Below are 27690 nucleotides of genomic sequence, written 5' to 3'. Positions count from 1 at the left end.
TTGTCTCTTGTTTACCTTGGGAAACAATGTTAGCAAATCTTAATCTCTTTGGGGTGGATTTGATTATTACAAAGTCAATTATTTGAAACCAAATTAGGTTATCGAGCCGAGTAATGATTTTTCCCCCTCAGGAACTTTAACAGAAAGCGCCTTCGGTGCTAAAGCACGGCCGCAATGAGGAAGCCAGTTATTGGACCATGGCTCTTTGTGTCACTCGAAGTCTCTCTATTGATTTTTAATTTAATTTTGCCTGAAAGTGCCACAGATGTCAAAGAAACAAATCAATATTACCTTGTTATTTGTCGATACATGCTTTTTCTTCTTTTTAAATTCGGAAATATTTCAAGGAAACCGAAAATTACAGAGTAAAATACAAAGAACCCTGTGTACCCTCTACATTGCCTTTGTCACAGCCAGATATTTTCTGGCTTCCATTTTTATTTCTTCTTTAACCTATACAAGTTATTTAGAAATACTGTTTGGAAGTATTATTGGTGATTGGTGTTGCTTTGAATTTCCAAATATGGGAAATGAAAGGCTTCGTTATCTTTTTTTTCCCTCCCCTAAGTTAATTGTACGGTGACTAGAGGTTTTGATCTGTACCCTATTAATTTTTTCATAGTTTTTGAAGCCTGTACCTAGGCCTGCTATTTATGACCACTTTTTGTGAGTGGATCTTAGTGTGTTGAAAAGAATGCATAGTCTATAAATATTGGGCTTCTTGTTTGTTCATTGAGTCAAGCTTCATAATGATATTCTTAAATTCTTTATTAATTTTTATCTGCTTAATTTATTACTAAGAAAGTGTGCTAAATGCACCCACTGATTGTTTCCCAATAAATGTCTCCCTGTAACTGTCAAATTTGCTAAATGTTTATGAGATTCTGTTATGTGCATATAAATTCAGAATATCCTTCTAGTCAGTTACTCCTTTTATCTTTATCTCTTAGGCTTTTTGCCTTTGAGTCTGTTGTGTCTGACACTAACAGCTATAACTAATTTTCTTTTGGGTATTATTTGCCTGTGTATCTATGTCCATCTATATACTTTTAAGCCTTCTGGGCCCATAGGTTTTAGGTAATTAAGTATTTTGTATGAATTAATCTGTATTAATATTTTGTGGAAAACTACTTTGAGACTATAAATATTCTTTTCTTTATCAAATTTTCACTTAATAGCTTTAATACCCTTTTAAGATTCTTTTCAAAGTTAATTATTACTGGTTGTCATGGTACTTCTCTAATTTTTCATTCCTTTTTTTATTTATCCCTTTTTTGTTTTTTATAAACTTTGTGTGTGTGTGGTTAAATTTACATAAGAGTTACCATTTTAAACATCTTAAGTGTATCATTTAGCATTACGTACATTGAGTTTGTTGTGCAGCCACTTCTTAAATATACATATTTGTTAGTATTCTCTTGTAAGGTAGAGCTTCTTTCCTCCAGTTAGGTTATTTTGATGCTTAGATTGTCTCAGATTTGGCTAGTGTGATTGTCTAGCTTCTGTGTTCTTCTGGTATCATTCTTTGAACACTCCTCCCCCCTCCCCCAACCCTACCCCCAACCCACTTCCCATAAGATTTTCTAGGCTCTTCTTTCTCTAGTAACTAGCTTTGGAATTAGTCTGTTTTTCTAGGGGGTCATGTTTGCTTTTAGTGGAGAAAGATATTTTGTAATTAATGTCTGTGCACTGGATATGCCATGGTTAATCTTAAGTCCACTGGGCAGACAGCTGGGAAACAGATATGGAAACACTCACACACACACACTTGTATATTTCTCCATCCGTCCGTGAAAGTGAAGTCGGTCAGTTGTGTCCAACTCCTTGCAACCCTACAGACTGTGGCCCACCAGGCTCCTCCGTCCATGGGATTTTCCAGGCAAGAATATTGGAGTGGGTTGCCATTTCCTTCTCCAGGAGATCTTCCCGACCCAGGGATCGAACCCAGCTCTCCTGCATTGCAAGCAGACTCTTTACTGTCTGAGCCACCAGGGAATCCATCTATATGTATTAAAAACCATAAGTTCCTGTGATACCTCCAATTCCAGTCCAACTATACAGGGTTTGTCTTAGCCTCCTTCCTTTACAGATTTATAACTCCTTTCTCCAATAATGAGAAAATGGACACTCACATATACTGTTTGTTGTTCAGTCGCTAAGTCGTGTCCGACTCTTTGTGACCCCATGGACTGCAGCACGCCAGACTCCTCTGTCTTCCACTATCTCCTAGAGCTTGCTCAAATTCATGTCCATTGAGTCAGTGATGCTGTCTAACCATCTCATCCTCTGTCGTCACCTTCTCCTTTTGCCTTCTGTCTTTCCGAGCGTCAGTCTTTTCCATTGCGATAATTCTTTGCATGAGGTGGCCAAGGTATTGAAAGCCTCAGCTTTAGCATCAGTCCTTCCACTGAATATTCAGGGTTGATTTCCTTTAGGATTGACTGGTTTGATTTCCTTGCAGTCTAGGGGCCTCTCAGGAGTCCTCTCCAACACCACAGTTCAAAAGCATCTATTCTTCAGCACTCAGCCTGCTTTATCATTGAACTCTCACATCCATACCTGACTACTGGAAAAACCACAGCTTTGACTTATACACACCTTTGTTGTCAAAGTGATGTCTCTGCCTTTTAATACACTGTCTGGGTTTGTCATTGCTTTCCTCACAAGGAGCATCTTTTTATTTCATGGCTGCAGTCACTGTCTGCAGTGATTTTGGAGCCCAAGAAAATAGTCTGTCACTGCTTCCACTTTTTCCCCTTCTGTTTGCCATGAAGTGATGGAACCAGATGCCATGATCTTCATTTTCTGAATGTTGAGTTTTCAGCCAACATTTTCACTTTCTTCTTTCACCCTCCTCAAGAGGCTCTTTAGTTCCTCTTCATTTTCTGCCATTAGAGTGGTATCATCGGCATTTATGAGGTTGTTGATATTTCTCCTGGCAATCTTGATTCCAGCTTGTGCTTCATCCAGCCCATCATTTCACATGATGTGCTCTGCATAGAAGTTAAATAAGCAGGGTGACAGTATCCAGCCTTGCCGTATTCCTTTTGCAATTTGAAACCAATCTGTTCCATATCTGGTTCTAACTGTCGCTTCTTGACCTGTACACAGGTTTCTCAGAAGGTAGTTTACATGCATCTCCTAAGAACAAGGACATTTTCCTTTCTGACTACCATATGATTTTCATATTTAAGTTACTACTATTCTTCATATTTACATTTCCTCCAGTGGACCCAATAACGACCTTGGTAGCTCTTTTCTTTTATTGATGGAGGATCCAGTCAGGGACCACATATTTCATTTAATTGTCATGCTTCCTTAGTCTTTTTTCATCTGGACCATTTATGAGTGTTTGTTCTCTTTTTTGTCTTTTATGACATTTACATTTTGAAGCTACAAGGCCAGTTTGGTAGATTTGTATTTGTGTGATAGTTTTCTCATTGTTAGATTCATTTTAAATATTTTTTGGCAAGAATAAAACTTAGCTGGTGGTATGTTCCTTTCAGTGCATCACATCAGAGGATACATGATATTATTTGTCCCTCTATTGGCAAAGTTAAATTGGATCTCCTGGTCATAGTGATGGCACAGTTTGTTCATAGTAGCTTTTCCCTTCTGTAATTTATGAACAATCTATATAGTATGATGCTTTTGAGACTTATGACTATGCTGTTCCCTTAAGCAGTCTTTCCCTCCAGCAGTTTTAGCATCCATTGATGATCCAGTGTTACTACAGTAGTAGTTGCAAAAGGGAGACTTTCTAATATTTCCATTTCTTCAGTGTACGTTTAGTATTTTGGCATTCTGCTATAAAGAAGAGCATTCTGTTTTATTCCTCACTCCACAGTTTGTTTTATCCAGTTAGGACTGATGGTTCTGTCTCTTTAATTTAAACTTTAAACTGCTATTTAACTCATTGAGTTTTTTAATTTGTCTTTTTTTTTTTTTTTCTGGTTTCAACATTTTATTTGCTTCTCTTTGATATATGCCTGATTTATTTTAGAGTATCTTGCTTTGTTCTTATGTTTTCCATTCTTTTTCTTATCTCAGTCACTTTAAGCATACTTTAAAATTCCTGTCCAGTAGCTCCATTATCTAAAGTTCTTGATTACATACTAACATTTTTTTCTTGTTGATGCATTTTCTTGGAGATACGTTTCTTTGTGTTTTACGCATTTTTCATTTTTGGTAAGCCCGTCTTCGGTAGAGTTTCATCTGTGCTGTTTCGGTCTTAGGCAGGCTGGATGGAAGCCTTTTGTTTCCTCCTAGCAGTTTCATATTTGCCTCTATCCGGTGATTGAGGAATATCATTGATCCTGAATTAATTTAAGTAATTTCTGGGCTTGGAGGTTCCTGGACCTTACAGGGAGTATAAATGGGTGCAGTAAACCCACATGAAGGCGGAGCTGTAATTTTTAAATCTCTGGGGATTTCTTTTTAAAAACAACCTAAGAGAGACAGGCTTCCCTGTTACCTCCTGGTGTCAGTGAACAGATGTTCTTTTCCTTATCCACTGAGAACACAGCCCCTTGAGGTCCTCAGCTGTGTGCCAGGTGCAGGGAATAGAGGTAGGAAGGAGGCCTCAGTCTAGCCCGATACCTGTATGCACATTTCCAGTTCCCAGGCACTGAAGTCCACACTGATAGGTTTCCCAAAGCCTACAAAATTCTCCAGAGCAACCGCAGCATCACTTCACACACGGACCACTGGCCACTCTGATTTTCAATTCCCTCTTCATTTTTAGCAGCTATTCCTATTACATGTTTGCAAGCTCCATTATTCATTTAAATTATATGTTTTATTATTCTTACATCTTTGGGGTTGTCCAACTGCGGATTTTGTGCTATTTTGGTGGTGATGGTCATTATAGAGAGGCCCTGTTGTGTCACTTCTTGCTATATATTTTCCTTGTACTTTAGCTCATGTACAACAGATATAAAACTGTATTTCTGTCATCTACATAGAACTTTTGTCATCTAAAGCCAGACTTCTTTGAAATTTTCCTTAAGTTCAGGTTTGCCCTCAGAAAGCTTGATTATCGTTTTTAAAATTAACAGTCAAAATAATTAGTCAAAATAGGGTAAACTGTTTGCTCTTATCATGACCCCATGTCTCTTCCTTTTTTATTCCCTATGTATTCAGTCATTGTACTTGTTTAAAACTTTTCTTGACAGTATTCATTCTTCTAAGTCAATGTTGCCAGAAGTTCTACTTGGAAATATCACACCAAGTGTGATATTTCTTTATTATACATAGTTATTATCTTTATGCCAGTATGGAGCATACTTTCACCAATGCTACCAGCACAAGACTGGCTCACCTCCAAGGTTTTGATGCTGTGACTTGAAATACTGCCACATGTCCCTTTCATTTCTCATCCTCCATGCCTCTAAACATCAAAAAGAAGACCAGTTTTATTATTTTATAATCATGCCTTTTAAAAATACTGCTAAGATTAAAAAAACTAGTCTCTCTTTGTAATTTTTCTGTGAGGGTACTAAATATCAATTGATATTTTGACATCAGTTAAACTTTGAAAAAAATAAACTCTTCCTAAGCATCAGTGGACATGAGTTTGACCAAGCTCTGGGAGATGGTAAAGGACAGGGAAGCCTGGGGTGCTGCAGTCCATGGGGTCACAGTCGGACATGACTGAGTCAGACACGACTGAGTGACTCAACAACAGCAAAGTATCATATAATTGTCATTGAAAATTTGCTGTTTATTAACGACTTGTCCTAGATGTTGGGCTTCCCAGGTGGCGCAGTGGTAAAGAACCCGCCTGCTAATGCAAAAGATGTGGGTTCAGTCCCTGGGTTGGGAAGATTCCCCTGGAGTAGGAAATGGCAACCCACTCTAGTATACTTGCCTGGAAAATTCCATGGACAGAGGAGCCTGATGGGCTACAGTCCATGGGGTTATAAAGAGTCAGACACGATTGAGCACACACGTACTAGATACTAGGGGGAAAAATACTCCCTGCCCTCGAGGAGCTCAAATTTTGTTTGGGAAAGGAGACAAACCTTAAAATGTGTTAAGTACTGTGGTAAAGTCCCCTGTGGTATTAAGTCCCTAAATGTGACTGTTTACATTTCCTAAAAGTAAAATGATAAACCTAGAAGTGTAATCAGCAGACAGTCTCTTAATACAAGACAAGAGTTACTAAACTATAAATAGACCACGGTGTAGCACTCGGAAGAGTGAGTTTAGCTGCTAGCCAAAAGACTAGTATATTAATAGGAGGCGGTAGTTATCCCATTCAGAAAGAGCTTCTAAAAATTCAAGCAAGAACTTAGCCTATTTATTTCCTGATGAAATTTGTCTTTTGTTTCTCTCTGAATCATTGGAAAGTCTTAGAGAATGAAACAAGCTTAATTTTACAACAAAAATAAGCAGACACTTTCAACCACTTAGAAATCTCATGGCTGTTAAAGTGATACTGCTCAGAAAAAGTTCTTTTTAATGTTTATCATGAGCACTCCATTTCTCTAAAGAAAAGATAATGTTGGGAGGAGAGAAGACTTTGTCTTGGGTTGCCATTGCATAGGTTCCTAGATACCCAGAGCTCATATACCAGCCCCTTATATCAAAATTACTACACCATACTGTGATACTCCTTCCATTCATCGTTGTAGGAAGCCCAGATTCTACTTCGCCTCCTACCAGTCCTACTTTCTGGAACTACAGCCGTTCTGTGGGGGATTATGCACAGACTTTGAAGAAGTTTCAGTATCAGCTTGCCTGTAGGTCTCAGGCGCCATGTGCTAACAAAGATGAAGCCGATCTCAGCTCTAAACAAGCTGCAGAGGAGGTAAATGGAAAATGAAAGTGACTTGATGTTTGTGATTTACAGGTTGTTTGAAAGTCTTCTTTTCTACTTCTGGAAATTGTTTTCTGTAACATCCACTTTTACTGGCTAGAAATGTAAATCTGGCACATGTTATACACTAGAAAGGGGCTTTCCTGGTGGCTCAGATGGTAAAGAGTCTGCCCGCAGTGTGGGAGACCTGGGTTCAATCCCTGGGTCTCAAGATCCTCTGGAGAAGGGAATGGCAAACCACTACAGTCCATAGGGTCTCAAAGAGTCGCACACAACTGAGCGACTTCACTGTCACTTTCTCAAACACTAGAAAGACCCCTAGCTAACTTGTGTATTGAAAATTGAATTATATTCTACATTTTACTCTTTATGACACAGAGTTAACATTAGTGTCCTACCTAAAACATTTTGTGGCACTCATTCATAAAAAGATACCTCAGGTATCTATTTGTACTTAACACATACAAGATTCTTGCTCTTAAAATAACATTTGGATTAGAACATTTGACTAGAATATACATTTGATATGGAACATTTTGTAGTTTCATCAGTTTAGTACCAAATAAAGGATTTTGAATTTTCTTCTTAAAAGAAAGAATATTCTTTGAACATACCAATGTAAGGAATTTTAAATGTATGTGCATGAATAGCAACTACTACATGTTAATCAGGTCAGTATTGATGATCGTGAAGTTTTTTACAAAGTAGTCAAAATATATCTGAGGGTGGGGGAAGGGATGACTGATAACCTGGCAAGACTTTTCCTCACTGATTGTTCATTCTAAACATTTTTTTTTTTTTTAACAGGTTTGGGCAAGAGTAACTATGAATAGACAACTTCTTGATCATATGGATTCATGGACAGCTAAGTTCAGAAATGTGAGTTTTGACATTACTCTGTGGACAATGTTTGTGCCTCTTTATATACAAAGTATGTTATTAGAGTATCAGTTAGAGATGTTAATTATTAGACTATCAGAATTAAATATTACTAAAACTGCACTATGGGTGACACACACAAGGATGAAGAAGACGTTTACCATATGGTGTCTGCATTCTTGGGACTTTTCCCCTCAACACTTAGCAAATCACCGTATTTTGAGTGAATAAAGGAACAGTGTATTTAGTTGTTAAGATCTTCCCTTTCCCAACATCTCAATTTTGCTTTTCAGAGAGCTTTCCTATCAGAGCCTGTTGTGTGTCTAGACATGTGAGGGAAGCAAAAATGAGGTCATTATTCTCTGAAAACTTCAGTGTTAAAGAACATAACATATACTTGAAGCTGCTTCAGAGTGTATCCTTTTCTTCAATTTTTCATGAGAAGAGCCTTCTAATCTTTGGCCTGGAGGTTGGCAAAAGCCAGCTCTCCCACATACAGAGTGAGTTTCCTGGTTTCAACCCTACCTCATTCTATTGCTCTCTGTAGTACCCACATGTCCCCAGTCTAGGGGGTAAATTGGCCCCTCCTCCACTGCAGGAAGCCCCACTTAGACTCTGTAGAAGCTTCTTCCACTGTTTCATCCTCCACCATTTACTCGCCAACTCCCCATCTTCTGGAAATATTATTTGTTTAAGTCATTTACTTGTACTCATTTTTTGTTCTTTTGCTGTAATTTACATAGGGTATCAAGAGAGGGTATGGTGAAAATAGTAGGCTACTTTATTGAACCAGAAGCCTGGTTGGCTTTCTTGAATAAAAATTCCGTAGCCAGCCCTAGAACTACTCAGTGAGGCCTCCTAGGAGTGAGGCCTCGATTTCTCTCCTGCACCTCAGACAATTTTGTTGCAGCCTAAGTGTGGCTGGCAAGTAGGATACATTTAATAAATGTTGGAAGAATGAACAAGTGAAATGATGTCCTAGGACTGTACTTCCTTTTATTTCCACTTATAGGCTTATCTAAAAATGCTAATATATTTAAAAGACAAAGTCTTGGTCAGGAGTATTAGCTTGGAAGAAATGCAAACACAATCCTTGATCTGAATTCCTTAGGCTACAATGTTCTGAAATTTAGGGGATTTTATGTAGTTTCTTTTGAAAAGCAGTGTATACATATACCATATATTTTATAATACAGTAGCAGGGTCTTTTTAGTACTCAGTAATCAACCACATTATTGTTTCTGCAGCAAAACATATGAGCAATCATGCTGAGTAAGATAAAGTCTAAAAATAGTTACACAGGAATTCAATTCAGGTCTTGCCAATATATCAAATTTTCTTGCTAACTAAATTATAAAAACACATCATTTTCAGAGGTTTTTTAATTCAGAAATTTTATTAAGAGTTGTATAACTTGTATTTGATCTGAAACTTTTTTTCATCCTTCTGCTATATGGTTAAACAGAAAGGGTAGTTGAAGCAGTGATAGTGGAAGGTAGTGGAAAAGGTAGTGGAAGCAGAAAGGGTAGTTGAAGTTGGTGTTGAACACACACCCAAAACCCATAACACAAAACCAGGTTGGGTGTGGATTCTTTGAACAGTCTTTTCATGTACCATGCAAAGTGGCGTTTGAAATTCCTAGTCCTAAAGTGAATAGTATAATATTTACAAACTAGTTTTAAATATAATAATATCCATTTTCCACATGGTTAGGGAATTGAGGGAGCCTGCTGAGAGATAATCAGTTATGCTAGTTTTAAAAACTATTATACTAAAAAAAAAAAAACTATTATACTAATCACAAACCAGTAAAAAATATGTGACTAACTACCCTAGAAATAAAAACTAAAGATGATCCTTTTAGCTAAGTATTAATATATAATCATAGAAGAATTTAAGAAAAACTTAACATGTAACTGTAAATTTTATATCTTCAAAAAACAGGCAAACAGGCATATCTGATTTAAGAGTATAACTTCATTAACTTGCATTCTGTTAGCATATTTACTTAACTCTGTAACTGTGGCTGCTGTTACTTCCATTCTCTTTCACTATATACTCTATTAATATTCAAGTACAAGACAGTAAAAAAAAACTTTCACGAAAATAATCTTTTGAGAAATGCTTTAAAATTATGTGTGTAAAATCATTCATCTCATTTCTCCCTAGTGGATCAACGAGACAATATTAGTGCCGCTTGTGCAAGAGATTGAGTCTGTCAGCACGCAGATGAGGCGAATGGGTTGTCCAGAGCTGCAAATAGGAGGTATGTGAGAACAGAGCCCAGCATTTGAGTTCCTTCAGTGAATCTGCCAAGTGGAAAATTTCTTCTTGTAATGGGCTATTTAACAGCATCCTTTGTTACCTTTTTTCTTTTTTTTTTTTTTTTTACACTTTCCTGATGGCTAATAATACTGAGCATCTATTCGTGTGCTGAGCCCTTTGTATATCTTCTTAGGAGAAATACCTTTTCAGATCTTTAACCCATTTTATTCCCCCCCTTACCCATTTTTAAATTGAGTTGTCTTTATTATTGAGTTGTAGGTGTTCTTTATATATTCAAGATACAAGTAGCTTATTAGATATTAATTACAAAATTGTACAAAGCATAAAAAATGTATAACAATGCTAATTTAAAATCCCCCATTTTCAATTATCTGCTAAAAATAAAACTTAAAGTTTAGTGTAATATAATTTGCCTAAAGTGTATATACTATAACTTACTTAGTGCTAAGTAGTGAAGTTTAAAAAATGTAAGGAGTATTTTAGTCAACCAGATCTTTCTAGAGAATGGATTTCTCTTTGAAATATGTAAAAGCTTTGGATTGCATATTAACACTTTCCACTTGCTTTGGGTATCTTTTCATCAGTCTTTATTCTCTGGGTTAAGTATAAAATTGTACATTGCTAAAGTATTGGCATCATTGACTCAGTGGACATGAGTTTGGGCAAACTCTGAGAAATAGTGAAGGACAGGAAAGCTTGACGTGCCACAGTCAAGGGGTCACAAAGAGTCAGACACAGCTGAGCGACTGAACAACAAAGTACCAATTTACTAAGTACCCCAGTTTTTTTGTTTAGTTATTTGGCTGTGCTGGGTCTTACTTAGTTGCAGCATCTGGGATCTAGTTCCCTGACCAGGGATCAAACCTGGGCCCCCTGCATTGTGGAAGTCCCCAGATGTTTTATATGTAGTGTACACAACATTCACATTAACCTTGAAAGCTAGCTTTTAGTGCCTGTTTTATGGAACAGGCCACTAAGACTCAGAGAGGTAAAGTAACTAGCCCAGTGATTTGAGGCCAGAGCTCTCTGACTGCAGAGTTAGAAGGGTTACTTCCTAGGTCTTGGTAGTATTATTTGAACTTATAGTTAACTTTTTTGAGATTTTTTATAAGCTATAAAAATAAGTATCTTTCATATTTTACCAATGTGATGTGTTTTTTTGGAAAGAACAGCATTGTTTTATCACTGCAAAAACAACATGTGTATGTTCATTGTAGAAAATTTGGAAAGTGGGTTTTCCTGGTGGTAAAGAATCCACCTGCCAGTGTAGGTTCAATCCCTGGTTTGGGAACATCCCCTGGAGAAGGAAATGGCAACCCACTCCGGTGTTCCCCAATCAGTCAGTTGTTTTTTTGTTTTGTTTTTTACTTTAATCATGAAAACTGTTCAGTTTTAGTTTTCATAGAAAGATCTTTCAAGAGGGAGGGGACATATGTATCAGATCAGATCAGTCGCTCAGTCGTGTCTGACTCTTTGCGACCCCATGAATCGCAGCACGCCAGGCCTCCCTCTCCATCACCAACTCCCGGAGTTCACTCAGACTCACGTCCATCGAGTCAGTGATGCCATCCAGCCATCTCATCCTCTGTCGTCCCCTTCTCCTCCTGCCCCCAATCCCTCCCAGCATCAGAGTCTTTTCCAATGAGTCAACTCTTCCCATGAGGTGGCCAAAGTACTGGAGTTTCAGCTTTAGCATCATTCCTTCCAAAGAAATCCCAGGGCTGATCTCCTTCAGAATGGACTGGTTGGATCTCCTTGCAGTCCAAGGGACTCTCAAGAGTCTTCTTCAACACCACAGTTCAAAAGCATCACTTCTTCGGCGCTCAACCTTCTTCACAGTCCAACTCTCACATCCATACATGACCACAGGAAAAACCATAGCCTTGACTAGACGAACCTTTCTTGGCAAAGTAATGTCTCTGCTTTTGAATATGCTATCTAGGTTGGTCATAACTTTCCTTCCAAGGAGTAAGCATCTTTTCATTTCATGGCTGCGGTCACCATCTGCAGTGATTTTGGAGCCCACAAAAATAAAGTCTGACACTGTTTCCACTGTTTCCCCATCTATTTGCCATGAAGTGATGGGACCGGATGCCATGATCTTTGTTTTCTGAATGTTGAGCTTTAAGCCCACTTTTTCACTCTCCACTTTCACCTTCATCAAGAGGCTTTTTAGTTCCTCTTCACTTTCTGCCATAAGGGTGGTGTCATCTGCATATCTGAGGTGATTGATATTTCTCCTGGCAATCTTGATTCCAGCTTGTGTTTCTTCCAGTCCAGCGTTTCTCATAATGTACTCTGCATATAAGTTAAATAAACAGGGTGACAGTATACAGCCTTGACATACCCCTTTTCCTATTTGGAAGCAGTCTGTTTTTCCATGTCCAGTTCTAACTGTTGCTTCCTGATCTGCATACAGATTTCTCAAGAGGCAGATCAGGTGGTCTGGTATTCCCATCTCTTGAAGAATTTTCCACAGTTCATTGTGATCCACACAGTCAAAGGCTTTGGCATAGTCAATAAAGCAGAAATAGATGTTTTTCTGGAACTCTCTTGCTTTTTCCATGATCCAGCGGATGTTGGCAATTTGATCTCTGGTTCCTCTGCCTTTTCTAAAGCCAGCTTGAACATCAGGAAGTTCACGGTTCACATATTGCTGAAGCCTGGCCTGGAGAATTTTGAGCATTACTTTACTAGCGTGTGAGATGAGTGCAATTGTGCGGTAGTTTGAGCATTCTTTGGCATTGCCTTTCTTTGGGATTAGAATGAAAACTGACCTTTTCCAGTCCTGTGGCCACTGCTGAGTTTTCCAAATGTGCTGGCATATTGAGTGCAGCACTTTCACAGCATCATCTTTTAGGATTTGGAATAGCTCAACTGGAATTCCATCACCTCCACTAGCTTTGTTCGTAGTGATGCTTTCTAAGGCCCACTTGACTTCACATTCCAGGATGTCTGGTTCTAGGTCAGTGATCCCACCATTGTGATTATCTGGGTCGTAAAGATCTTTTTTATACAGTTCTTCTGTGTATTCTTGCCATCTCTTCTTAATATCTTCTGCTTCTGTTAGGCCCATACCATTTCTGTCCTTTATTGAGCCCATCTTTGCATGAAATGTTCCTTTGGTATCTCTGATTTTCTTGAAGAGATCTCTAGTCTTTCCCATTCTGTTGTTTTCCTCTATTTCTTGCATTGATCACTGAAGAAGGCTTTCTTATCTCTTCTTGCTATTCTTTGGAATTCTGCATTCAGATGTTTATATCTTTCCTTTTCTCCTTTGTTTTTCGCTTCTCTTCTTTTCACAGCTATTTGTAAGGCCTCCCCAGAAAGCCATTTTGCTTTTTTGCACTTCTTTTCCATGGGAATGGTCTTGATCCCTGTTTCCTGTACAATGTCACAAACCTCATTCCATAGTTCATCAGGCACTCTATCTATCAGATCTAGGCCCTTAAATCTATTTCTCACTTCCACTGTATAATCATAAGGGATTTGATTTAGGTCATACCTGAATGGTCTAGTGGTTTTCCCTACTTTCTTCAGTTTAAGTCTGAATTTGGCAATAAGGAGTTCATGGTCTGAGCCACAGTCAGCTCCTGGTCTTGTTTTTGCTGACTGTATAGAGCTTCTCCATCTTTGGCTGCAAAGAATATAATCAATCTGATTTCAGTGTTGACCATCTGGTGATGTCCATGTGTAGAGTCTTCTCTTGTGTTGTTGGAAGAGGGTGTTTGTTATGACCAGTGCATTTTCTTGGCAAAACTCTATTAGTCTTTGCCCTGCTTCATTCCATATCCCAAGGCCAAATTTGCCTGTTACTCCAGGTGTTTCTTGACTTCCTACTTTTGCATTCCAGTCCCCTGTAATGAAAAGGACATCTTTTTTGGGTCTTAGTTCTAAAAGGTCTTGCAGATCTTCATAGAACCGTTCAACTTCAGCTTCTTCAGCGTTACTGGTTGGGGCATAGACTTGGATTACTGTGATATTGAATGGTTTGCCTTGGAAACGAACAGAGATCATTCTGTCGTTTTTGAGATTGCATCCAAGTACTGCATTTCGGATCTTTTGTTGACCATGATGGCTACTCCATTTCTTCTGAGGGATTCCTGACCGCAGTAGTAGATATAATGGTCATCTAAGTTAAATTCAGTCCAGTTCAGTTCGCTGATTGCTAGAATGTCAACATTCACTCTTGCCATCTCTTGTTTGACCACTTCCAATTTGCCTTGATTCATGGACCTGACATTCCAGGTTCCTATGCAGTATTGGTCTTTACAGCATCGGACCTTGCTTCTATCACCAGTCACATCCACAGCTGGGTATTCTTTTTGCTTTGGCTCCATCCCTTCATTCTTTCTGGAGTTATTTCTCCACTGATCTCCAGTAGCATATTGGGCACCTACTGACCTGGGGAGTTTCTCTTTCAGTATCCTATCATTTTGCCTTTTCATACTGTTCATGGGGTTCTCAAGGCAAGAATACTGAAGTGGTTTGCCATTCCCTTCTCCAGTGGACCACATTCTGTCAGATCTCTCCACCATGACCCGCCCATTTTAGGTTGCCCCACGGACATGGCTTAGTTTCATTGAGTTAGACAAGGCTTCGGTCCTAGTGTGATTAGATTGACTAGTTGTCTATGAGTATGGTTTCATTGTGTCTGCCCTCTGATGCCCTCTTGCAACACCTACCATCTTACTTGGGTTTGTCTTACCTTGGGCATGGGGTATCTCTTCATGGCTGCTCCAGCAAAGCACAGCCAATGCTCCTTACCTTGGACGAGGGGTATCAGGACATATGTATACCTATGGCTGATTCATGTTTTTATTTGGCAGAAAGCAACAAAATTCTGTAAAGCAATTGTCCATCAATTTAAAAATAAATTTAAAAAAAACATGGAGAATCAGTCAGTTTTAGTTACAATTGTGTATTCTTTTTTGGAGAAAGATACTATGATAATCAACTATATATATATATCAGTTGTACGTTATATCATAATTTAAGAACATTAAAATGTGGAAAGTATGTATTTGGGAGTTGAGCAAATAGTATGTATGTGTATATGTTTTTAATTGAATTAAAGTCATACCTCCTTTTTTCCCTCCACTTTTTCTTTTTGTTAAGTATTCTCCAGTACTATTTTTATGGCTAGTTTATATTTCTTTTCTATGTATGTAATATATTGTATTTAACTGATCTTTGTTATTTAATAGAAGATTTTCCCCTTACTGTTACTAATAGTGCTGTGAGTAAATGTCCTTAAATATTTGTGTACATTTATAATTACTTCTTTAGGATAATTTCTGAGAGGTGAAGTTGTAAGTTCAATAGATATAAATGTATTAAGCCTTTGTACATAATCCTTCAAAAAGCTTAAAACGAATTTATATTCTAGCAATAATGTCACCTATAAGAAAGCCTCTTTTCCCAACACTGTATAGTAAGGTTGGGCATTTGAAACTTTCTGTTGGTTTATTAATTTCTTTGGATAGTAGTCTTGGATGAAATGATGAGAGAAATCAGTGTCATAAAGTTTTCACTTGTCAGTGGCAGAATAGACATCTTTTAACTCAATCTGATTTTGAAAGCTATTGTGTATCTTTTTATTAATATATACACCCTGCAAGAATCTCCTGTGTATTAGTTGTTTATATAGCTGCCACCTTGCCAGAAATGGTCAAGTAAATTGTAGGTGAAGTAGATAATGCAGGTTGTTAAGATAAACTATCATTGCTTTTATTTATTCTTCAACATCTATTCAGGGAAGAGCATTTGAAGTTTTTTTGAAGGTCCCCACGAAGAATAACCTGTGTGTCCTGTGTGTTTTAATTTTAACAGAGGCTAGTATTACTAGCTTGAAACAGGCTGCTTTAGTCAAAGCTCCACTCATTCCAACTCTGAATACAATCGTGCAGTATCTAGACCTCACTCCAAATCAGGAATACTTGTTTGAAAGGATCAAAGGTAATCATTGATTTGAAGGGGGAAAAAAATGAGAGCTGTTTCAGTACTTTGAAATTTTATAAATAAAGGTAACATGGGAAAGAAATTTTTTTTCATTATTAAGTATCACTAAGTATGGTCTTACTTTATAAATACACATTATGGCTTCATTAAGGCTAATACTTGAACAGATGTGGGTTTTATATTTTATATGCTTAAAAATGATCAAAATAATGTAATTATCCTTGAATACAGTAATAATTTTGTCCTATATAGGGAAACTTAAATATGAGCTAAATGGGTTCGCGTGAATATTTCATTCATTTTCTATTCTTAAACCACCAAGAATGGATGCCACAATGACATTCTTTATAATTTTAGTATGCTGATCTTATTTCTTTCAGTTTTTATAGGTCATATGTAATATGTTGCTTCTTTATATGTCTGTTATATCCTGATCATTTGGGGAAAATAATCCTGGTTATTTTCCTGGGTTGGGAAGATCCCCTGGAGAAGACAAGAGCAACCCACTCCAGTATTCTCGCCTGTAAAATCCCATAGACAGAGGAGCCTGGAGGGCTGCAGTCTGTGAAGTCTCAAAGAGTTAGACGTGACTGAGTGACAGAGAGTGTGCACGTATATACACGTACACAGTCTTCTCAGGAGCCTGACTTGAGAATCAGGATATTTAGCCTCCCTGATACCCCCACATACTCTGTTTATGCCTCCCTACATTCATTTGGATAGACTCTGTAAAATGGTCTCATCACTAAAACAAGTTTTAGAAATATTATTTCACTTTTCAGATTTATCATAAATCTTAATTTATGTTATGTGTTATGTTGCCCCTTCTGTATTCTAGCTTTAGACTAGGGTTCAGGAATAAACATTTATCATGACTTTTTTTTTGAGTATAATTGTTTTATAGTGTTGTGTTAGTTTCCACCATATGTATATCCTCCCTTACTTCCTGAGCCTCCCTCCCACCAGTCCCCCCAAGTCCCACCCATCTGGGTCGTCACAGAGCACCGAGCTGAGCTCCCTGTGCTGTGTGGCGGCTTCCTGCTGGCTAGCTGTTTGACACATGGTAGTATATGTCAGTGCTACTCTCTCATTCATCCCACCCTCTCCTGCTCCCCAAAAACGTTTTGTATAAGGAGAATTCAAATGTACTTAAAACTAGACACAAGAGTCTGCTCAGCCTTCTTATACCAGCACCCAGTTCTAGCAGCCATCAGTCCCTGTGCAGCCCTCACCCTTTGCATATTCCCATCTACCTCCTCCCTTCCTGCATTATTTGAGGCCAGTTCTGTATGTCATCATCAGATTATCTGCAAGGATCTTGATATGTATCTGTAGAAGAGGATAAGGCCTTTTAAAAAGAGAACCACAAACAGTGATCACACGTCATACTTTTATAGTATGAAAAATACAGCTTATATACATAGCCAGGTGGCACAGTGATAAAGAATCCGCCTGCCAATGCAGGAAGACCCAGGTTTGATCCCTGGTTCGGGAAGATCCCCTGGAGGAGGAAATGGCAACCGACTCCAGTATTCTTGCTTGGAAAATCCCATGGATGAAGAAGTCTGACAGGCTACAGTCCATGGGGTTGCAAAGAGTCGGGCACAACTGAGTGACTAACTCTTCACTTTGCCTCGTAGCTAACAAGATATTTATACATCCAAAAAAGACGTGTGTGTGCACATATATACAGAGTGTGTATACACATATATATATATATAAAGTTTTATATGTCAAGTATACAAAAATGTTTAAAAAACAAAGTGAACATTTATATGGGGCTTCCAGATTGAACAATTACCATCCTTTTACAATATTTGATTCTCTCTCTATATACATACACACATGCATTTTACATATACACACACACATTTTTTTGCTCTAACATTGTGGACATCATTATTTCTCAGCACATGAGTTCCTAAAAGTAAGAACATTTTACATAACTGTAATAGAATTGTCAGATCTTAAGAATGAATATTTCTATATCTGATAATCCAGTTTATATTCAGATTTCCCATTTGTCCAGAGACTGTTATATACCCTTTTTTTCCCTAACTGGAATAGTTTATGTTCACACATTACATTGTATTGCTTTCTCTTTTTTTTAATCTCTTTGTCTAAAACAGTTCTGCCAATTTTTCCCCCCCACGTGACATTGCCTTTTTTAAGAATCCTGAACAGTAATCTTGTCTTACATTGGATTTATCTTACTCTTTCTTCATGGTGCTATTTAATTTTTTATATTGTGTATTTCTTTGTTTGAATGTTTTGATTGGGTTTTTAAGATGACATGCTTTCCTTGTTGTAACCCCTTAGCCTATTTCTCCTTCTTTAGTATACATTCTTAGCTTTTTTTTAATCTCACCTCTCTTGCTACAGAACTTTCTCAGGGAGGCTGTATGAGCTCGTTTCGATGGAATAGAGGTGGAGACTTTAAAGGTCGCAAGTGGGATACAGACCTGCCCACGGATTCTGCTGTAAGTCCTCAGTTTTATTTTTATTTATTTTATTTATTTTTATTTATTTTTCTCAGTTTGACATTTTTGTTATGGGTCCATTTTTCCATTATAAAATAAGCATTAAAAGAACTTAGAGGGAATTCCCTGGTGGTCCAGTGGTTAGGACTCACTGCTTTCACTGCTGTAAGCCCAGGTTCAGTCCCTGGTCAGGGAACTAAGATCCTGCAAGCTGCATGCTGTGGCTGAAAAAGAAAAAAAAAAAAAAATGAAAAAAAAGTTTTTAAATAAAAAGACTTTAGAAATTAAGTAGAAATAAAAAATTAAAATTGTACTGGCATCTTAACCCAACCACTATTAATATTTTGGTGTATTTTCTTATTTTTTCTTTACTTAGACTGTGCTATTTTTAATGTTTTTTATCACAGATGTAATTATAAAATTTGTATCCTGCTTTCTTTCACTTTTCAGTGTTTAAGTATTTGCATTATTACTCACTGTCATTTAACTGACCTTAAAGTTTTAGAAATATGTAGTGGCAGGGGGCGGATTTTTGTTTTTCTGTCTTAAATACTGTTGGGAGTAACATACTGCATGTTTCTTTCTGATTTCGGGTTATGACTTTAAGACAGATTCCTAGAATTAGATTTATGAGATCAAAGACTAAAGTTTTAGGCATTTAAAAGTTTCTCAAAATTATGTTTGTTTTTTTAAAATGACTGTTGCATGTGAAAATGAAGTTTTAAATGCTGATAGTCAAGAATGGACTATATGTGTATTTTATCTTCATTTTGCTGTTAATTAACTATATGAGGGTGAATAATCCACTTAACACAAAATTAGGAATGTGTTTTATCTTTTCATTTTATAGATTTCAGCTTACAAATATAATCACTTGAAAGCATTTTTGCTAATTCTTTCTCAGGGGAAAAATTTAAAAATTGCAATCATTATAAACAGATGTTTGAAAAGTACCACACATAGGTTTTCATGCTGACTTTGAAAAATTATTTCCTTGTCTTCAGATCATCATGCATGTATTTTGCACCTACCTTGATTCCAGATTACCTCCACATCCTAAATATCCTGATGGAAAAACATTTACTTCTCAGCACTTTGTTCAGACACCAAATAAACCAGGTATAAACAACCTCTCCTAAAAGAATGAGTTGAGCTTTTCACATAAAATAATGTAGTGGAAGCTTTTCGTTTGTTTTTTAATGTAGCCTATTTTGTTTACAGATGTGACGAATGAGAATGTTTTTTGCATTTATCAGAGTGCTATCAACCCTCCCCATTATGAGCTAATCTACCAGCGTCATGTCTACAATCTTCCAAAGGTACTTCTATTTAGAAGCAACAGCAGTTGCTATTACTAATGTCATGGATGACTTACTTTGATATTTCTTTTAAAATTAGATTCTCTTTATGAAATAGGTAAACTTCTTAAGTTAGGGGGAAAGTGCTATTTTTATATCCCTTTTTTTTAAATTCTGAAAGTAATATATACTTAATTTGGAAAAGTATGAAGAAAAGGAAGAAAAATTCATTCCATTACTTAGAGGAAGCTGTTACTATTTGGTGTTTTTTATTTTTTTTTATTTTGGTTTTCTCTGTACTTTTTTATGGGTTGAAATCATATTGTTTGTATAGTTCTATATCGTTTTAAAAATTAACATTATAACATAATTTTCCATGACTTTAAAAGTCTTCATAAAAACACTTTTTAATGACAATTTTAAAACTTCATGATAAAGATATAATTTATGCAACCACTCCCTACAGTTGGACATTTTGGATGTTTCTAATTCTTCATTGTCATAAATACCTTTATGCATATAACTATCTGTATTTTGGATAATTTTTTAGCTCAAAGTCCAAAAGTGGAATTCTAGGTAATAGAATATTTTCAAGGCTGTTAAAATATATTATCAAATTACTATATGAAAAAATTTATTGTACCAGTTTATACTTCTATCCAGACATTTTACTCTTAATTATAAACATCAGTTCTGTTGATGACCTTTGTGGTTATTTTGTTACCAGCATCTTTACTAAAGAAATTTTACGTAGACTAAATCATAAAATTATATTCTTCATTCTGTCAGATACCCAGGAGAGAATATTTCATTTTTTTTTAAGTTTAATATTTCAACTTTGTAAGTGTAAATAATTTGGGCCATTTAAAGAAACACTGTCTTTAAAAATCATATATCCTAAAGATATTTTAGTCAAAACAACTTAAATCAGAGTGAACAGGTATAAGTTAATCAGTAAACTGAAAATCTAAATCAGGAGCTATCAGTAGTTTGATTTTAGTGCTAGCAAAATACTGCCTTGTCCCTTGTAGATAAAATAAATTTACATTTAATATATTACTTATACTGTATGTATCATAATGTATTTTAAAGCGTGATTAAAGATTTTTTAATCTCAACACTTTTGTTTAAACTGTTGATTTTGGGGGTAGTGTTTTGTGTGTAGGATATAGCGTACCAACTTCAGAGTATCTCCCAGCCAGTCCTTCATAAATGCTGCTCCCCTTGTGTGGGAACTTCCCAGTGTGTTTATTTCTGCTTATCTTTCAGGTCTCAACTTAAAAATATCTCTTCTCAGGGAGGCATTGCTTCACTGCTCTGGTTTTTATGTATTTGTTCCCATGGCACCCTGCACCTCCTCCTCTCTCATAACATTCCTCACACGTTAGTTCTGAGTTTCCTGTCTGCCTTTCCTTCTGCTAGACTTTAAGCTCCTTGATTACATGGATCCTCTCTGTTTTATTCACCACAGAAGTCCCACTTATAGCACAAAAGTAGGGACTTTGTTTAATGAATCAATGAAAGCCTGAATTACATGGAATTCTGAATTAGTAGAATGTAAATTGATAGGACCCACACTTACCTCTCAGGCTGAATTTTTGTTCTGGTTTGGTTTAAATCTTGCTGGGTTTTTTTGTCTTTGTTCCAGGGCCGAAATAATATGTTTCATACACTGTTGATGTTCCTCTACATTATAAAAACCAAAGAGTCAGGAATGCTTGGGTAGGTATTTATGCTTTAATACAAGTACTTATTTTATACACTTTTTCTTATGTTCGGATTCTGCAGAAGGCAGCATCATATACTGAAAAGATGTGTGTACTAAACGATACAAGACATGACTTCTAGTACTGGCTCAGCGCTTTTGCTAACGATTTCTGCCATTTTGAGCAAGTCCATTAATTCCTTAAAACCTCCATTTCCCTATTGATAAAAAGGCAATTCGACCACATTATTGGCTTTTACAGTGGTGTCCCCCAGAGGGACAATTCAGATATATCAGGCTCTCGCCACTTTAAAATTAAAAAAACAAACAAACCAACTGGAGTCTTGTTTGTTCAGGCTATCCCATTTCAGACACAGAGCCTTCTACAAAATATTTACACTTCCAAAGAGACTTAAGTCAGCACCCATTCCATAATACTGTTAATTGGAATGGAAGAATGGTCAGTTGAAATTATTTACTTTGTGTCGTCTAAATACTTAGTAATGAAGCTCACATACTGTTACAGTAAACTCAAAATTGCTGTCTTGTCATTTTGGTGATTTGAAATTTCAGTGCTTCAAAACAGTATGTGAAGTAAATGGACCCTAGCTAATGCTGGGTAAATCTGGTAATGCACAGGCTGGAAGTCTGAGAATCTGGCTTCTGGGTGCATCTCTGCCTGCACTAAGTAACCTGAGGCTAAAAAAATGAAAAGGGAAGAGCTGAGTAGAAAGCATCAGTCTGTTCAGCTCTGATCTTCATGTTTCTGTTGAGTTCTCTGCGTGTCCTATTTAATACAGGTTTAGAACGGCACTGTCCCACACAGCAGCCACCAGCCACATGTGTGTGGCATTGAGCATTTGAAATATGACTAGTCTAGATTGAGATGAGCTGTCAGTGTAAAAGATCCCCTGGAGGAGGAAATGGTAGCCCACTCCAGTATTCTTGCCTGGGAAATATCATGGACAGAGGTGCCTGGAGGGCAACAGTCCACCGGGTTGCAGAGTCAGACGCGACTGAGCATGCACACAACGCGCTATAGTGTGAAATGCATAGACTAGAATTTAAAGACCTAGTATCAAATAATAAAGTAAAATATCTCTTTAATAATTGTGTATATTGATTACATGTTGAAATAATATGTTGGATATACTGAGTTAAATGAAGTATATTATTAAAATTATTTTCACCTGTTTCTTTTTACTGTTTAGTTTTTAAGGTTATATATTATATTTCTTTTGGACAGCACTGCACTGGAGAAAGACAAACTCCTATCCTTAATTAAACATATTAGATGCAAAGATTTTTAGGACATAAACTGAAATTTATAAACAGCTTTCTAAGAAATTTATCAGCTTCCTGTAGCATGTATTTTTTTTAATGTAAGAAAGATTAAGAAACTCACTTTTGTCAGGCATCTCTGCTACCATGGTTCTTTTTTATTTTTTAATTACAAAAATAATGCATGCTCAATACAGAAATATTTAAACAATACAGCAGTGTATAAACTAATAATTGAAAACTCCCCTCTGATCAACTGTCTCTCAGTGCCACTCCTTCAAGGTACCTACTGGGTTATCAGTTGGAGGTGTATGTTTTTCCAGTTACTTTATGGGGAAAGTTGATTCTGTTTTTATTTTTCATTTTATTTAAAAATATATTGTACCCAAACATATTACCTTGTGAGCTGCCTTTTGATCTTATGGTGTAGCTTGGATATTTTTCTGTGTCAGTAAATAGACATTTTTCCTAAATTTTCTAGCAGCATTTGGTTATAGATACACATATATTAGAAAGATGGAATGTGCTATGGCTTTGTAATTCTTCATTTAAAAGTGTTTCTGGAAGGCTATTTTGAAGTGGGGAATTAATTTAGCAGTATTTTAAATAGTGAATTTTTAATTTTAATTGAAAATTTATCTTTTCCTCAAAAAATCTAAATTGATAACTGATACAAGCTTGTGTTGAGTGCCATATATAGTTTGTCAGATACATACAAATGTAAAATCTTTAAAGTACTTAGTGGGACAGTGATTTACTCAGAAGCCCAAAAGAATTGATACAGTTCTTAAAGTGCTTATTTTAACTGAATGAGCCCCTTATATGTGGAAACATAAGTGAAACATTTTAGACTAAAATTAATCTTTTTTATTTATTTGATTTTTTTAATCCAGGGGAAAAAAACTGAAATTACTAGCTTTTAAAATATGATTGATCTTTTTAATACATTGTAGAACAACCAAATGTTAAAAACTGCCCTCCTGTGTCATAAAGGAAATAAGCAAGTGGCTCAAATATAGTCCACTTGGAATCATGCCCATAATACAGCAGATTGATACAAATACAGTATCAATTCAGTGCCACTTATTTGTGTAGTTACTAGAATGATATGAATGTTTTACTTCCAAGAAGGAAAAAAATCTAGACAGAATTGACTGCACAGTAAAGTGTCCTGTTTAGCAAAAGACACCATAAATAAAGTTTGAAACTAAGTGACAAACTGAGACAAAGCATAATTATAATGCTTAGAGCAAAGCCAAGGTAATATCCATCATACATAGAGAGCGTGCACATTAGAAAAGAAAAATACAGAAAATCGTCAAAAACATGAACGAAATACTTTTTCATAGAAGAGTGTTGTGCAAGTGGTTAACAAACATGAAAAAACGCTTAGTCTCATTTACAAGCAAGCCAAAATTAAATTTTTTCTTTCCCTATCATACTGAAATTTCTCATTTGCCATGTTGTTGAGGGTATGGAGAAAAAACACAGTTGATGAAATTACCCTTTTTGAAGAGCATTTTTGGTACATTTTAAATTTTTTTTATTAAAATGAATACATACTCATAATTTTAAAAGTCACAGTGTGCTAAAATTTCATGACAGAAATAAGGCATTCCCAGAACTTCCCAAGCCCATCTCCCAAAAGCAACCGCTTAGAACTCTTCTGGCTCCAGATGGTAGAGATGTGTAGTTCTCCTTTGACTGCCATCCTGTTAGATGAGTCCTTGTTCTCTTTTGGCCCTCTTCTCCTTCCTCTTACTTTGAATACAGTTGTATTACTCTATGGAGTAGATTTTTCTTTATATTATGTGCAGTAAGGCTTAATTTAAGCTATATTAGTAATACCCATATTTACTGAAGCATCCCAAATAATTAGAAAACTCCTAAATGAAATCAAATATGTAAAGTTCTCTAAGAGGCCTAGCATCTCTAAATCTCCATTTAAAAAAATTTAATTGACACTTTTACTTACTTGCTAAAATTGTCCTGTTAACTCCATCTGTTGTAGTAGTTCTTGAGTTCCACTGAAAAATTAATTTTCAACACTCCATAAACCATTTATTCTAAATTTGGGTTTTAAGCACAGGTAAGAAAGTAATAACTGTTACTAGAATTCATCTGATAAACCATGTATAACATAACTGATTGCAGAAAAGCACTAAATGTCAATTAAACTTGTATTCCTTGTAAAGACTCCTGTTATTTGGGGGGGAAAAAAAGACCTTAAATGCTTGTCAATCAATTTCACTAATTTTTTTTTTTTCTTTTTTTAGGAGAGTTAATCTTGGCCTCTCTGGTGTGAATATTTTGTGGATTTTTGGAGAGTAGTGGATAATTTAATTCCAAACATTTGGACTTTATTTGACTGAATCAGAAGTTGAATCTAAGCATCTGAGTCACTGCCTCTTCTGAAATAAGATAGTATATGCATGTTACAGACTCTTTAGATGTAACAGAAAATAGCTAGTGTGAAACATATTCTACACCAAGAAAAATTACCTTCAATTTTTTATCATTTCAGAAAAAACTACAACCCTTCAGATTTTTGTTGACACAAAACAGTGCGGTTACCCCTTAATTAATTCGAGTCCTTCTTCATTGTAACCACCAAATAAGAATCATTCACCATATTGTTCCCCACAAAAGTGTTTTTTCAATTGAGTTATTTAGTATAAATAATTAAAAAGAAACAAGCAAATTGCTCATTTTTTTTAATGTCTGTATTTCCCCAGTGTTTGGCAAATCAGCCCAAGGCCCAGATTTAAAGAAATGAGATAAACTTCTAAATAATGTTAATTCATGTGTATTTTTAAAATATTATTGAAAGAGATTTGATGGTATTAATGTTTGAAAAGTCAGCTCTCTGTGAAGTTCACAGTTTTTGAACATGGTTTGAAAAATGCTGCATGGTCTTTTCTGTGATGCCCTCGCCCCTTCCACTGCAGTCTTGCCTTACCTCTCCTTCCCTGCCCCAGCCAGACTGGCCCTCTCAGTGGCCTCCATGCACTCCCGCTGCCTGAGACATTCCTGCCCCACTCTTGGTCTTTCTGACCCTCCTCAGCACCCTTCTAAGTTCTGCCTAAATGTTGCTTTCCCAGGGGACTATCCCCTCCCCTTCCCCACCACCACCAGCCAAGTCCCCCAGACCCTCTGACTGTTATCTCTCCTGGTACCTTTCAACTTAGCTTATCACCAAGAAGTGGTTTGAAAGCACATGTGCACATGCATCTCTTTATGTCTTTTTACACCTGAGCTGTTCCATTACAGCAGCCACCTAAGGCTATTAAGCACTTGAAACACACCTTGTCTGATTTGTAATGTGCTGTGAGTGTAAAATTACATCAAAGACTTGATGTGAATAAAAGACCGTAAACTAAACAGAAAAATAAAAAGTCAACTTGGGTTAAATTTAGCTGATAGAATTAAACTATTTAGGTCTTAGTCAAGAGACTGAAGACATCAAAAAAAAAACAATTGCCTTGGTTTTAATAACTCAGTTTCACTATTCTCTAATATTGAGTTCCCTTCTTTAAGATCATATTCTATCTTATCTGTTTAAATTTCTTAGATGTGTTCAAAATATCTGGAGAGTAGGAAATTACCAAATTTGTAAGTTTTGCTTGACCCTCCCATCTATTTTTTTAAATGTATAAGTAGTATATCTAAGGCTAGCTAGCATCTGTATATGTTTTCTGGGTTGACATATTATTAGAGACTGCTTTACCTGGAAAACCAGTATCTTCTCAAAAACTCCATGTCGGTATTATATACGCTGCTTCTTTTGTATAATTTGTAAATCTTGTTCCTGTTTTTAAAAAGTCAGATGTCCAAAAGAAAGGAGGTTTCTATCTTATAACTGCTTTTGATATGTGCTAAATTTGTTAGGATAATACCAATTAAACATGTTAAATATAAGAACATGTTACAGTCTAAGTCTACCATTTCAAAAGTTTGTGTATCTACTTCATAATTATAAAAAATATATCATTTCTTATATTAAAGTTTATGTGTCATGCAACATACAGTAAATATTTCACATAAAGTCTAATGGTACATGTTAAAAAAGGAAAGATTCTGTTTCCCTACTAAGGGTGGGATGGGTTACTATGCTCTGGGTAGCTTTCATATATTAATTTGTCTTCACAAATGTTCCAGCCAACATATACTTACTATAGTTTTTATTAAAAATACTTTAATGAATTAGTTTGACTTCATACTTCAAGAAGACACTGCACTGAAAATGTGGTAAATTTTGGGGTACTTCTGTTAAAAATGAGTAAATAATCTTCTTTTCTCTAATTAAATGTTATTTATATTTCTCACAAATTTTTTTTCACTTGACTCATCCTTATGGGGTCAAATACACTAATCTCATAGATTATGTTCACTGTATCATTCTTTCTTCTTTATGAAAATCAGCCTTTTCTTCAGCCAGATTTGTTTTAGAAGCATGTTTAGGTGTTTATAATTTAGTTCCTACTATGACATAAAAATACTGTGTTGCTTGGCCTTCTCAAACGGATACACACTTTAAGCTGATATTTCAGTGGTGAAGACAAGCAGCATGTATATAGTTGGCACTTCTAAACTCAGCTTTGTAAAATACATAAATAAATCCTTTGAATGCGGGCATTCCTTAAAGGTCAGGCTTTGGTCCTCTGCTTTTCCTTAAAGGTCTCATTCATTCTATGACTTACTCTGCACTTGATTCCCAAGCTCATCACCAACCATAACTGTCTCTCCTGAGCTCTACTGTTAAATTTCCTGTGACCTGTCCGACATTTCCACTTGGAAATCCTGCACATTCTTCATGTGTGGCACTGAATTCATATGTACTGAAACAGCTCCCTCTTCTCACATCCCTTTCTCTGTTCATTGTCCTACCAGTCGACCATGCTCAAAACTCTGCTTTCATCTTGATTCCTTGAGCTCCCTGGGTCCCCTGTCCAATCAGGCAGCAATCTCATCCATTCTTTC

At 36.3% G+C, this 27690-nt stretch overlaps 2 protein-coding genes across 5 annotated transcripts in view; one reads left to right on the top strand and one right to left on the bottom strand.

Moving 5' to 3' along the window:
* TMEM209 (transmembrane protein 209) overlaps nucleotides 1-26631 on the top strand; it is a 34206-nt gene extending 7575 nt beyond the window's left edge. For all 3 annotated transcript variants that reach the window (XM_061414699.1, XM_061414698.1, XM_061414697.1), the window contains exons 7-15: nucleotides 6636-6811; nucleotides 7628-7699; nucleotides 9869-9965; nucleotides 15818-15943; nucleotides 18329-18426; nucleotides 19431-19545; nucleotides 19648-19745; nucleotides 21373-21446; nucleotides 24987-26631. In XM_061414699.1, the coding sequence (XP_061270683.1) occupies nucleotides 6636-6811; nucleotides 7628-7699; nucleotides 9869-9965; nucleotides 15818-15943; nucleotides 18329-18426; nucleotides 19431-19545; nucleotides 19648-19745; nucleotides 21373-21446; nucleotides 24987-25041 (911 nt within the window). In that variant the 3' untranslated portion in view covers nucleotides 25042-26631. The remainder of the gene's footprint in view (nucleotides 1-6635; nucleotides 6812-7627; nucleotides 7700-9868; nucleotides 9966-15817; nucleotides 15944-18328; nucleotides 18427-19430; nucleotides 19546-19647; nucleotides 19746-21372; nucleotides 21447-24986) is intronic.
* KLHDC10 (kelch domain containing 10) overlaps nucleotides 18428-27690 on the bottom strand; it is a 97355-nt gene continuing 88092 nt past the window's right edge. Inside the window, exons 10-12 of one of the 2 annotated variants that reach the window (XM_061414702.1) lie at nucleotides 24686-24737; nucleotides 21307-21410; nucleotides 18428-18650 (exon numbers count right to left, since the gene is read on the bottom strand). In XM_061414702.1, the coding sequence (XP_061270686.1) occupies nucleotides 21310-21410; nucleotides 24686-24737 (153 nt within the window). In that variant the 3' untranslated portion in view covers nucleotides 18428-18650; nucleotides 21307-21309. Of the gene's footprint in view, nucleotides 18651-21306; nucleotides 21411-23033; nucleotides 24494-24685; nucleotides 24738-27690 lie in introns of those variants that run through there. The other variant, XM_061414704.1, reaches the window with a different exon arrangement.

Source organism: Bos javanicus, chromosome 4 (genome assembly GCF_032452875.1).
Source record: "Bos javanicus breed banteng chromosome 4, ARS-OSU_banteng_1.0, whole genome shotgun sequence".
NCBI lineage: Eukaryota > Metazoa > Chordata > Mammalia > Artiodactyla > Bovidae > Bos > Bos javanicus.
This window is presented reverse-complemented; position numbering and strand designations above follow the sequence as displayed.